Here is a 13,949-nt window from a genome sequence, read left to right as displayed (position 1 = left end):
GGACCGCTTACCAGCGGGAAGGTAAACGGCGTTTCCGTGTGCGGCTCTGGCTCGCCAGAGCAGCGATGTCACGCTGGCCACGTGACCCGGAAGTGTCTCCAGACAGCGCTGGCCCCTGGCCTCTTGAGTGAGATGGGCGCACAACCCCAGAGTCTGTCAAGACTGGCCCGTACGGGCAGGGGTACCTTTACCTTTACCTTAAGCTGACGAACTGGGAAACTGAAGCCCTTGGCTTCATTCCTGAGTTGCAGAACTCACTTCCAAATTGTGCTAGGCCAATGTTCTCAGATGAGGAGATTTGCAAGTCAATGATGTGTTTGAATAGGCATTCAAGTAAGAAAATAAAAGGAATTAGATTGGCTGAAGGATACAAAGGGCTCTGACAGGTATAGCAGATGTTGCTTTATCAGAGAAAAAGTGTTTGTTTTGGTGTGCTCAGGTAATAAGTAGCATTTGGTTTTATAGCTTGGAAACTGGTTTTCTGTAGTTAGTCAGTCATAGAAAATTTAGGATGGAGATTGCACCAATCACTAGCAGCTCATAATGTAGTGTGAAATGAACATGCATGTTTTAGATTCCTAACCCACCTCCTCTGAATGGCTTAGTGTTGGTGGCGATGATGACGGTGGTGGTGATAAAGCAATAGAATAACATTCCCACTAATATAGGATACTCTTTCAGATTACAGTTCTGGGCCAGAATTTGCTTGCACTGGCTTAACATTAGCCACCGAAAGTCAAACAAAGATTTGCAGCACTTTTGGCAGACATGCTCCAATTTGGACTTTGTCAAGATGACACAACATTTCTGTAGCTGTCTGACAGTATCTATTGGTGTTTTATTTGTAAAGTGAACGTTAAGATCAGAAAAGCATTCCTGCTATAATCCAGGATTATTGTAAAAATTTGCAGTTTCTAGAACGTATAGGAAATAGATGAGAAAAGAAATAAATAGAGTTAATTGGGATATGTAGGGGGAAAGAAAGAGAACAAATTTATGGAACCACAGAAAGAGGGGGAAGGAAGTTGAAGACTGAAAGATAATAATGCTTTCTTTCTTTCTTTCTTTCTTTCTTTCTTTCTTTCTTTCTTTCTTTCTTTCTTTCTTTCTTTCTGGTTTGTTATAAATGAAAATCATTCATAAATAAATAAATAATCAAACAATCAATCAATCAATCATAAGAGCATTGAGCTTAGAGAGCTCCAAACAAGAGCCACATGTCTCTAAATCCTCCTGGAATGTCAACACTTGATTTCTGTCCTTCCAAGTCCAGTTCTAGTCACAAGACTCATCCTTCAGCAAGGCTATAAAAGCGCCTTTCCAAGGTGACGTGCCACCTCCTGTGTTAAAAACATTTTGTTTCCCACAAAGTACTAATTGCAGCACCTACTCAAAACAAACCATGCAAATATGTCACCTACAGATCACCACTCTTTTGTCTCTTTGTTTACTATCAGCTTGATAGCAAATCTGTTGCAATTCTATGACAGGGGGGAAAGAAGTGCTTTTTCAGTTTGAGTAATCAGAAAGTCTAGCTAATGTTTGCTCAAGTGATGGCTACCCAATCTCCTATGGCTGCTATGTGACTACATTCAACCCCCTACACCAAGGCCATTTATTTCCCCATCTCTAAAATCTTCCTCTTTGAACTGTGCCTTCTTTCATTAGAAATCTCTTCTCCTATATCTACCATTTAATAGAGGGGAGGTTAATGGAGTTTGCCCATTGCTGATCTTTCTACCTACATGCAATTCCCAGCAAATGACATTCAAAGAATACTGCCTTTCACAGTGGAGGTAGAACATAACTATCATGACTCATAGCCAATTAACCTCTATTTGTTGTATCCTCTTATAAAGCCATCCAAGTAGGTTGGCATCACTTCCTCCTGTGAGAGCGAGTGCCATAGTTTAACTGCACTGCACAAATAAATACTTTTTATCTGTCCTGAAACTTCCAATGTTCTATTTCACTGGATGTCCAAAAGTTCTATTGTTACCCACTTTCTCCGCTCTGCACCTAAGTTTATAAACTTATATCATGCCACCCCTTACTTGCCTTTTCTCTAAAAAGCCCAGAACATACACTTTCATTGTACCTTGTGCCTTTCTCTACTGGAAAGAGAAAGCTTGGGTAGGATGCAGAAGCTTATTTAAAGAAACTTCCTTAAGAGAGAGAGGCGACCCCAGAGATTCTGGTATGTAGGTGAGGGCCTTCTCCACCTATGTTATGAAGTTCCAGTCAGCCTCCTTTCTCTTAGCTTTTCAGCACCCAGCTAAGACAGGTTTATTCCAATGGGCATTTAACCTGTTGGGTTGAATTGTTGTAATATTTATCTCATTACTTGTACATTATTGTTTTACCTGCAAACCATTACCTGTTTGCAGCATTTTGTTTGATTTTTTTTATTAAACGCATGCTTTTGTATATTTTGTAAATGGTAAAAAGCCACCCTTAATATTGGCATATATGTCTTCCAAACATATGGAGGTATGTTTAAAGTGCTGTGTGGCAGCTGTTCTCAGGTGGTAAGCTATTCATGTAGAATGTCACAGCATTCAGATCTGGGAGGTGTCTATGTGCTCACTATATGAATGCCTGAAAGGAGAAGTTTATGGTAAACAGTGACAGGAGCAAATATGATGACAAATCATTACAAACCATCTTCTGTTTTTATGTTTATGATCTGTGAGCAAGTCCCAAGAGTGATTCAACCTTTGGGTTTCAGTTTCAGAAGTAGACCCACGCATACTGGTTTGCATCCAGTACTATAGTTCCACTTGTGTGAGACTTCTGCTTGTGTAACAAAACATCTCCGTCCTCATCTCTGAAGTCCATTGTGTTCCCTCAAAAGCTGCACCAGAGGGTTGGGGTTCTTTGGATTACATATTGGGAGAACATGGATAAGACCTCTCTCTTTTTTAACCCTTTGCTTAGAGGTCCTCCAGAAGTTGCTAGTGGACACCCAACCAGCCACTGACCAGACCTGCTTAGTTTCAGCATGGCTGTGATCTCATGTGCCATAAGACCACAACCCTGGAATGAATATTTTTCTTCAACCTTGTATTATGTCATGCAGGATGTACATAGTGTAGCAAATTTTAGCCTCCTTGTGCTGGAGGGAGCCGATAGCAAATCTCTGCTAATGGGATTTCAGCCTATAGTTTGAAATGAACTTTTCTAGTCAAGGGGCAATTTCAGTAAGTGATTGCCATACCTGGACAGCTATGGACATGTAAGGTGTGAATATATATGTGTGAATTTCTGTTCTACTAATACTTATACTGTACGCCTCTAGATCCACAGTCTGTAAGTTGTTGATATTTGAGTTAAAAGTTTAACAGTTTAGCACTTGTTAGTCATCTAGATTTATGACCTGCATGGCAGATGATCAAAGGCACACATAGTGATTTGCTGCTTTATTGAAGCTTTGTCTCTTTTATGGCTGTGACAGATTTAAATCATTATAGTGAGAGTAAGAACAATCGGGTGCACTGCTATATTTTCCCTTTGCTGTAAGCCAAAATTAGAAGTGTCACAGCCAACAGTTTTGAGTTTTGTGAATCTTGGGGTCTTGGAGCTTACATGAACTTTCTTTTCCTTTCTGCTCAGAAAGGGAGGGAAACAGTCCCTCACTCACCAAGGCACCCCTTGAAGAATTCTCACTCTTCTGAAGCAAGGAAGGCCCCAGAGACTTAGCATTGTTTGACAGAGGCCTGAGGGACTTTGGAGACTATACTGTTATTTTTTTCTTTCCCAGGCCCTGGGTCCACTTATAGGGCACTGCATCTGGAGGTCAGCTGCAAGGTTAAGAGTCAATGCTGCAAGATTTTCATGTTCATATAAACTACATTAAGTGTGTTGATTTTAGGCTGAGGCCATACAATTTGGCTGACTAGAGAACCAAGAAAAGCTTGTGAACACATCTTGAATTTTCAAAGATAAGAGCACACACTAAAAGTATTTAATGTGTGAACATGAAATACAAACTGTACATTTGATAGCTATAACTAAGATTGATACAGTATACGCACCCTTCATATTTGCCCTGAGACCTTTACAGTGGTACCTCGGGTTACATATGCTTCAGGTTACTGTACATACGCTTCAGGTTACAGACTCCGCTAACCCAGAAATAGTACCTCAGGTTAAGAACTTTGCTTCCGGATGAGAACAGAAATTGCACACCGGCGGCACAGCGGCAGTAGGAGGCTCCATTAGCTAAAGTGGTGCTTCAGGTTAAGAATAGTTTCACGTTAACAGACCTCCAGAACGAATTAAGTTCTTAACCTGAGATACCACTGTATTGCTGAAATGAATTTCTGATACTACCTGACAAGCTACTGAGGACCCCAGGTTAATGCTGTTTGAAAGAATCACACCTTTGTGAAATATAACAGTTCTTGGCTTGTTTATAAGTAGGATTAGCCACTGATGGAATTGTTGAGCCAACAAATTGCTTATATGTGCTTATGTATTGACTATTATTTTAGAGTCTCCCAATGGAGGAAGGAGGATTTGATGTTCTCTTGCCAAGAGAACAGATAACCCCTCCTAATGCAGTGCTTCCTTTTTAATGCAGAAAACAAGGTATCTTCTTCAAAAGAGCAGAAGTTGACATTAGGACATGATGTCACGTTATCCTCTGGATCTGTGTCAAAGAAAGCTGGATACTTTCCAGAGAAAACAATGCTTTTTATAATGAACTCCCACCTAACGGCCCTTTAAGTGGATTCTTTATGATTTCATATAGGATAATTTATTCATCTTGTTGCCCTCTGTAGACAGCAAAGAGGGGGACACAGCATTATATGGTGGTAGTAAAATCTTTTACTGTGTTTGATACATCACTCAGGGGTTAGCAGAGCCGCTGTTAAACGAATACTTCGCAACTGACATCCTAGTTCCTAATATATTTCAACACTATCTTTCAGAATCCTTCTAAGGGCCGTTCCGCACAACCATTTTTTAAAAAGTCAATGTGTATTTGTTTCCCAGTTGCAGTGCACAAGCTGCAAGCATTTTGCCAAGACAATACCTTTTCTGTACGGTAAAATGCAGTAAATTTTGCAGGCAATGGGTTGTGTTAGCCATACACAGAGTAGACCCATTTAAATTAATGATCATGACCAACTTTGGTACATTAATGGTCATTCATGGCCATGACTAACTTTGGTACATTAATTTCAATGGCTCTACTTCGGCCACATTTACCTCACGGCTTCCCTCCCCCCACCCCACCCCCCGTCACCAGTTCTGAGAGTTGACAGGAGTCCTCTATTCCCCTCCCAGACCTGCAGTTCTCAGAGTTCTGTGTAAAGAGGGATTGATTTTGTTTTTTAAAAATTAATTTTCATATTGTTCGGTTACAAAAGTATCTGTTTTCTCTCTTTTTTTGGGGGGGGGGTCGTAGCATCGATCAGTTACATTCAGTGTGAGACATTAGTGTTGAAGAGGGATCGATTCTTAAACCACAAGGACAATTTTAGCTCTGTGAAGTGAGCAGAGGTCGCCTCACAACTCTCAGCAACTCCCTTAACAGACTTCAGCTCCCAGAATCCTTTGGGCGAAGCCATGACCGTTTAAAGTGGCCTCATGGTGCTTTAAATGGTATGGTGTGAATGTGGCCTCTGAGTAGAACTAAGTTGGATACAACCAGTGAATCTGCAGCCTTTGCAGTTACAGCGCTCGCTGAAGTAGCAGGTTGTGAGGGGGTAAGCTACAAGCCTATACTTATTAAGGATTAAGCCCAATTTAACACAGTAGGACTTCATTCTCATCTTGGCTTTATTTATTGATGCAGGGGATGTTTACCCCACCCTTCAGTAAAATTCCTGAGGCAATTTCAGAGCTTGAGGTACTGCTATGCAGTTTGGGTGTTTTGACAATGCTATTGGCTTTCTAATCTTGGGTTCTGCTTCTAATAATAGTGTATTCTTGATTGCTAGGGTGGCTACTTACACATCACCCACAAAAAGGGGGGGGGGGAACGGATGTAGATCTACATAAACTGTGCATACACTAATGTATAGATGCCCATTTAGAAATAACAATAATTCAAACAGAAGTACAATTCATCTCACCACAGTAGGGAAGACTGTGGCCAGGTGATATGCACACCTGTGTAGTCTGCTCTCCTGGTGCTAACTGCTAATAGGAAACTTCAAGACTCCTGCTTTTATGGCTTCTTAGGACTGGACTGTCTTCTGTAAAGGAGGCCACATGGTCACCCTATTAATTGGGTGAGTCTGGTAAATGACAACTAGGCCCATGGCCTTCTGCTGTTGCCTAGACAACAGAGCAATGTCTTGTAAGTTGCACTTCAGGCACTTGCTTCTGCTACTTCATAGCCTAGGTTCAGTTACAGGAATCCATGGAAAAATAGGCACTGGGACATGGTAAGCTGTCTTATACCAAGTCATATCATTAGTCGATCTAGCTTGGCGTTGTCTCTACTGACTGTCACTGGCATTTGCTGTGCTACTGAGCTACACGAAGTGGCTTGTTTACGAATTGTTTCATATGAAATAGGTTGGAACAGTTAACAATAAACAATTATTTTTTAAAAAATACAGTAAAATAGTGGGAGGTCAATGCTGGAGACACTGTGCACCAACGGCAGATTTCAAGTACTTGTGGTCTTGCAAGCACGTTTGGGGCAGGAGAGGTGATAGTAAGTGTGTGTGTGTGTGTGTGTGTGTGTGTGTGTGTGTTGAAATATTACATAATGTACAGCTGAGTTCTACACTCACTGTATTTTTCTACTCACCAGGCAAGCTGCTTAAAAGGCTTCCAGAAGGGATGTTTATTAACAGCAACTGTAGTTTTTATTATAGAAACACAGACTATTGGTTAAGGCAGTGCTGGGAAATACAGACTACCCAAATCACAGCAGGTTAAGGGAGACAAAGCCACAATGATTCTGCTGGGGAGATGTCATCCTTCCCCCATGCTATTGGAATAGTAAGTGGTTTTATTTATATAGAAACCAGAAGATGGTTATCACATACTGAATTAGAAAGTTCTTCATTCCCCCCCTTAACAGTTTAAGTGCAATGAAAAGAGATAACGAAAAGAAGTGTGTTCTTGGGGTTTTCCCCTCCCTTAAGCTGCAGATATTGAATGTACTGCCTTTTATCTTTCAAAGCCTGCAAGCAATTGCTTTGCCCCAGAGCTCAGAGAGACCAACTGGTGTGCAGGACAGGGAGGATAGGGAACCTCAGCCTATTTATCCAGAAAGACAATCTCAGAAAAGCAGCCTGACATTTACAGAGCCTGCAGAGGAGTGTGACTCTCTGCAGCTAAGCAGCACTTGAAGCTGAGAGATGAAATTTGCCCCCTGCACTCCAGCCTTTTTTATTTCCTCCTTTCAGATCCTTATCTTTTGTTATCTCTGGGAAAGCCCAACAAGTCATTCTGAGGACACAGCAGTCAGTCAGTTTTCAGTAGCTCTGGCCTTAATCTGGAAGCACTCAACTGACCTTTAACAGTGTGTAGAAAACTCATTAAATATCAACAACAACTAGAGTTGCATTGTTTAGTCAACTGATTGTTGATCTTAGATTAACCGATTGATTAAATTTGCTCTCCTTTTAATTGATGATAGGATTTCAATCAGGTTTTCCCCTCCCCCCTTTAATTTTTTTTTAATTATTTTTTACACAGAACATGTAGGTGCTATCTTAGAAGAGACTTGTTCTGCTTTCTGGAACAGAAGGTTATGGTAGCTATGTCTGATTGTTTATGACGGGTTTCCACACAGCGGCTGTAATGTCTGATACTATTAATTGTTTGATTACCAGTCTTTAGGTCCAACGCTGCTGCCTTGGGCCCCACACTCTGGGTGCCCAGCATGCTCCGCCCACACCATGATGTCATGAGACACACGCTGTGAAGTCATGACACTTGCTGTGGCATCATGACATTGTAGTGGGGTTGGGCACGAGCTCCAGTGGCGCAGAAGTGACTGGACCCCTCCTGCCCAAACTCCACACTCTCCACACTCTCTTCCACCCCTGCCTGAACTCCGCCATCTCTCCCCCTTCCCCCAAACTTTGCACTCTTTCCACAGAGTGTGGTGCCTGTGCACCTGCTCCCACATTTTGTGGGTGCCCAGCCCCTATATGGGAAATTTTGTGGGTGCTCGGGTACCCAGGGCTCCGAGGAGATGGCACCTATGATTAGATCACACATTTCTGGCGTGTGTTGCCCTGGAGATCCCATGTGATCAAAGTTATATTTCAGAAATTGCATGTGGAGCAGTCACATGACTGGTGGTTTTGGGTTTAGAATGTGTGGATTGGTCTTAAGGCAGAGGGCCTTCTTGGTAGTGGTGCTTACTCTGTGGAACGCCATCCCATCAGATGTCAAGGAGATAAATAACTATCTGACTTTTAGAAGACATCTGAAGGCAGCACTGTATACGAGTTTTTAATGTTTGATGTTTTCTGTGTTCCAGTTGGTTGGAAGCCACCCTGAGTGGCTGCGTAAACCCAGTAAGATGGGTGGCATATAAATAATAATTATCATCATCACCATTATGTTTTCAGGAGTCTTTTCACAGCACTGGTATGTTCCTCCATTCTTTTCCCATCTAGCAAGTGAGTGGCTCTGCCTGATTACTCAGGAACTCTGTTTCTCCTTAATAAGCAAGTCATTTATAAGTGAGCAAGTAATTACCAGGAAAATTATGAAATTTGTCTTATGAAGAATTTCAGAGCTTGAAACAATCCTTGCGTATACAAACACAATCATCATCTGAATTAGCCTCTGAATCACATTGCCTTCAAAGCCACAGTTTTGCATACTAGAATGATGATTTGAATGACAGATTGTTTCCTTTCTCCCCTGCAGGTATATATCATAAATGTAACGTGGTCAGACTCAAGTTGCCAGACAATCTACCGCAGATACAGCAAGTTCTTTGACCTACAGGTAATGGAATAATTTTACTCATGGCTATAGAGATGGTATGCATGATATTGATTTCCTACGTTGTCTAATGGTGCCACCCAATAAAACATGCCTTATATGTTTATTGCCTTCTGAGGGTGTGGCAGATTTTACATTATGAGAGAAATCACAGTCAAAAGTATTTAGAAGATGAAGTGGTTCTGGGCTTAAGAAGAGATAAGTTGTCCCGGTGTTCATTGAGGAAGATCTTGGTTTTTGTGCTGCTCCGTTGGTCTTCCCTGGTGGGCGGTACACGTAGCCCCCCCCAACACAATGCATCCCCAAAAAATCGTTTGTCAGGTGAGTGTTTGCACAATGAGCTGATGATTACCATTATTTCCTATGAAAACATATCTACTCCTTACTCCCCTGCCTCCTGCCTTGAGTTCCTCCTAAAATGGCTGCAGCCCACCAGCAAAAGAGAGTCAAAGGAAATACTGATTTGCCCAATCTCTTCCGCTCTCTGATTTGTCCAATTACTCTCCCCCTTCCAACTCTCCATGGTTTCTGCCTGAAAATAGGTGCTGTTGACCAGCAATGCACAACAAGTAAGGAAGTGGGCAAACTTTGGCTGTTCAGATATCGGAATCAGTTGTGCACCTAAGTGAGGTTTGGGCATAATTATTTGTGTTCAGATAAATGAATTTGCGGATAATGAGTGGGTGGATAGCAGGAGCTGCCTGTATTTAGTTTCTTCCTGTACTTTTGGACAAGGTGTCCAGAGTGTGCCTTCAGCCAATTTCTAGAAGTTGTTTCTCTTAGACTTTGCCTCCCTAGTTGTGATTCTGCTGACATTTTATCATTGTAATGTTCTGCCTCTTCTCATTAACTTCCCCACAGTTTCTCTTCCTTGAACAATGTGCACTGAAGTAATTTCTTAATCATCTCCAACACACTCAAGATCCTTGGCGTTCATCTGCTTCAAGCCATCAGCTTATGCACTTTATATCTCCTAAACCAGAACCTTTTCATCCCGAGGGTCATCAGTCCCTTCAAGGGTCATGTGGCAGTGGTGGGCAGGGCCAAAGGCAAAAGTGGGGGGAGCAATGAATGCAAATTTTTACCTCTGTACAGTAGGCTACTTTCTGCGCACATTCATACACACCTCTCTATCCTTCATTCAGATAAGCAAGAAGCACAATCAGATTTCAATGGTATATTCAGCCAGTCAAAATGCTTAGGTGCAAAGCAGGGTCAGTGAGGAGCGTAGCATAGGGAGAGTTCTGAGGGCCAAACAGATCTCTGCCTAGAGGGCCACATCCAGCCCTGAGAGTCCCCACCCCTGTCCTTACTGCGCTAGCCAGAAACTGAAAGGCAACTCTGGAGAACTGAGCAGCCGCAACATGAGTCCTCAATTCCTTGTATTCTAATTTTTCAAAGATGATTGGAGTAATGCTTCTGTTTGCTCAGTGTTGTTGTTGTTGTTGTTTCTATACAACCCATTCCTTAAATTGTAGTTACCGGTATATAAGGAAACAATTTCCTGCCATGAAGCAGAAATAGTCAGTGGTCCCATTTCATATAGCTGGGAGAACAACCAGCCTTGGAAGCCCCTCTCAATAGATACAGGCTTGCCTTCATATCTGCCACAGCATTCATGTGAAAGGGAACAATTGCCACTGGTGATATCTGTAGTGATATGTCCTAATCAGGTCACTGTGGCTATTTCTTTCTGTGGAAACAGGAAATAACTAAGATGTGACTCATGAGAAAGAAGTGATGTAGTACTGGTAGTATACAGTTGGTAAGATTACAGTTTGGAGGAAGCTTTGATCTCTGTCAAAAGCCTGTGGTAAATGGATGTGCCTGTTCATAATTCAGACTGCTGTAGTTTGCAAGTGTTTCTATAGTTAGATGAGCGCATCAAAGGCATATCAAGATAGACAGTGTTCATCATGCTGTGCTTGCAAGGAGTGAATTAATATGGCCTCAGATTTTGAAAACCGAGAAGGCTCTGTTCTTTCAGAGCCCATCTAGGGATATCCATTTGAAAGCAGCTGTCCAATGTTGGGAACCAAGGAACTCCCACGAACATCTCAGCAGGAACAGCTCCATCCAGCATCTTCTCCCATAAATGTGTGCTGCCTTTCCCCTGGCCAGTTTTATGACCCCAGAATTATATCTTGTATGCCTTCTGTGAATTATAGAAAGGCTGAGAGGGCAAGTCCATATCTGCATTTCTTCCTGTTGGCACTCATTGGCTGAAGTGGTCAGTTGAATATGGAGAAGAAAAACCAAGGCCACAGATTGGGAATCCTTCTCAGTCCAAGTGCTGCATTCTCATCTGGGTAACTTTCCAGGGGCCACATGTCAGTGGTAGCTGGGGACAGAGGCAAGAGGGAGCAATGGATGTTAATTTTTATCTGTATACGGTAGACTAGTTTCTACACATACTCGCACACCTCTTTCTATACTCCATCCAGGCAAGCAAGAAACTTTAGCAGAAGTCAAGGACATGTTCCAGTCAGGCAAAAACCCCCAAAGATGGTGCAAAGCAGAGCCAGGGATGGGAGAGGGGCTGTAACTGGGGAGGGGTGTGGCCTGAGGAGAGTCCTGAGATTGAGGTACAGAGGGCTGGTGGGCCACATTTGCCCCCTCAGGCCTGAAGTTCCTCACCCCTGACCCGAAGCCATTGGATTCCTCTGCATCTTGTTGGTAGTACTTCTAAACTGATAACAGCAACGTTTAGAAAATAATTTGCCTCTGCAGTTCAGTGCTTAGTTCCAAGCACTTTCTTTCCGTTTAAACAAAAACAAAAAACTTGTCTGTATTCTTGTAAGTCTCCCGGACTTTCCTGTTAGGTTTGAAAAGTTCCCATCAAGCTAAAGTTATCAATGGGGTTAGTGTGTTGGACAGGAAATGATGTCTCCAATCAGGGGAGAAGGAGTCTTGAAAGGTCCCATTGATAAGTGGGAGAGGAGGGGGACCCAACCACCAGTGGAAAGTGTCTGCCAAACAACACGCATCCTTCTCCCATTCCCATTTGGAAACAACAGCCCCTCAGCCCCCCTTCATATTCACCCTTTTATTTTTATACTTTTGTCCCTGGGCACTTTTGTCCTTTAGGTTAATGAAAAAGACACTGGCAACCAGAGACCTGCAACATTCCTGAAAGAGCTTAACGTCTACACGTTTGACAACTATTAGAGACGCATGCATTTAAATGTGTCTATTTAAAGCATTTTTATACCACCTTTCCACGGTAGTTCAAGGCGGCACACAACATTACTGAAAATATATGTGCAAAAAGTACAATAGATTTAATACCACTCCAAAAACGCAATGAACAGGCAAAATGTCTTCTTGGTGTGCAGGTAGTATCCAAAGGACATTGCATAGTCTGTAGTTTTCCTTACTACTTGGTAGGTATTGAGGGATAGGGTTAATGCCCAGGAGGCGTTTCGGCGGAAGGAGCACCATCTGGCTGCATCTTTCAAAATAAATTCTGTAGGGCCTTTTAAATTTAAGTCCCTGTAAAGCAATATTCCCAGAGGTACAAACATTAGCGTATATACTTACCTTTCCAATGTCTGCAGAACGATGGTCTTACAAAGATAGGATTCTTTCTGCTCCGGGCTTCCCTTATGTGGAGGAAAAAGGCAGGATCTCTGGCTTTCTGTCTATGCCTAGACTGTCTGCTTTCTTCTGCTTGCTTCTCTCCATCTGCTCCCTTAAAACTCTTTATGACAGATGTGGTAGAATGAGCTTTCTCTGTTCATCCTGTATTTTGTTGAACCCATTTACCTGAAAAGCCTGCAGATGCCCCAAACAGGTACCCCTTCGAAAAACTGGTTCACCAGACATATTTCATGGAGGTCTGGCTGCTGGGATCCCTAATGCGATGCTCGTGGGCATCTCTTCATGCCGGCCGAGACTCCCTGCCCCACCCAGTGTCTTTCTTTATAAAAAATAAGGAAAAAAAATATTTGGGGGGTGTGTGTGGAAGCATTGCCTGTTCTTTTGTGGGGAAGTGTGGCCTCCTTTTTTTGTTTGTGTTTTATTTCCTTGGGGTGTGTAGGTGTTTTGCCTGCTGCTTTGGGGGACGTTCGGAGCATTACCCCTTTTTCACTTGTTGAATTGGTATTTAGGTAGTGCCCAAAGCAGTTTCTTAGATTTCCAGATATGCCTCCAGGCTAAAGAAAGTTGAGGAGCCCTGCTTTAATTGGTGGTTTATGTTTAGCTCTTTCTGTTCTTATGGCTGATTTTTAGATTAATGTTTATCAACCCACTATGTCTCTTATATGAAATCTACTAAATAAATAGAATAACAGGTTTAACCCAAATGAGAAGACTGGGTCCAAATGTGTCTTTCTGCTGCACAGTCTTTGACAGGTAGAAGAACTACTGTCATTGGTGAAGGGGCAACCTTGGCTCCAACCCCTTAATGTAAGTGCACTTACGGCAATGTTATTTCTTCGTCACAGCTCCATTGGCTTGCTGGATTTGCATTTTATGAACTGTATCTAATGACTCACTGGAGTGGGTTTTAATGAACCCATTGCATACATACTCACAGCAAAATGCAGAATGAAATATTTAGGGAAGGGACCAGTGTGAAGATGGGTTATCCAGTTTTCAGGAGTTTGGAAGTCATCCCTTGCACTTGTTAGTGGCCTTTTCATACCAGTGGTTCTTCTTGCATGGTGATTTAGCATGTAATAGGTTAATATGCACACTGGGCCTCTGCTGAATTTGACTCTCGCATGCAGTGTCTTTCTACTCCAGGCAGTGCAGGGTGTGGCCTTCTACATAAGTTTTAGATGGTCATTATACTCTGGATATTCAATCACTGCAAGGCACTGAGACACGTGTGTTTGTTTTACTGTCAGTAGATTGCATCATGATTTCCCATGCTAGATTTGGCTGTGTCCCATTTCTGTGGGAGCTGCATCCGTTATGTTGGGTAGATTTCAAATGGCCTGGAGAGAGGGGTGGTTGGGAAAGCTAGCAGAAGAGATCAAATAGCAGTGTGAGAGGAAAATCCTGGAAAGACAGTG

At 42.4% G+C, this 13,949-nt stretch overlaps 1 protein-coding gene across 3 annotated transcripts in view; it reads left to right on the top strand.

The window, feature by feature from the left end:
* SH3PXD2A (SH3 and PX domains 2A) overlaps window positions 1-13,949 on the top strand; it is a 250,113-nt gene that overhangs the window by 27,555 nt on the left and 208,609 nt on the right. For 2 of the 3 annotated variants that reach the window (XM_081911991.1, XM_081911990.1), the window contains exon 2: window positions 8,854-8,934. The exons of the other annotated variant lie outside the window; for it this stretch is intronic. In XM_081911991.1, coding sequence (XP_081768117.1) covers window positions 8,854-8,934 — 81 coding nt within the window. The remainder of the gene's footprint in view (window positions 1-8,853; window positions 8,935-13,949) is intronic. 3 annotated transcript variants of the gene reach the window in all.

Source organism: Podarcis melisellensis, assembly GCF_964234715.1.
Source record: "Podarcis melisellensis genome assembly, chromosome: 5".
Classification (NCBI taxonomy): Eukaryota; Metazoa; Chordata; class Lepidosauria; order Squamata; family Lacertidae; genus Podarcis; species Podarcis melisellensis.
Note: the sequence above shows the minus strand (reverse complement) of the source record. Positions and strands in the feature narration are given on the sequence as shown.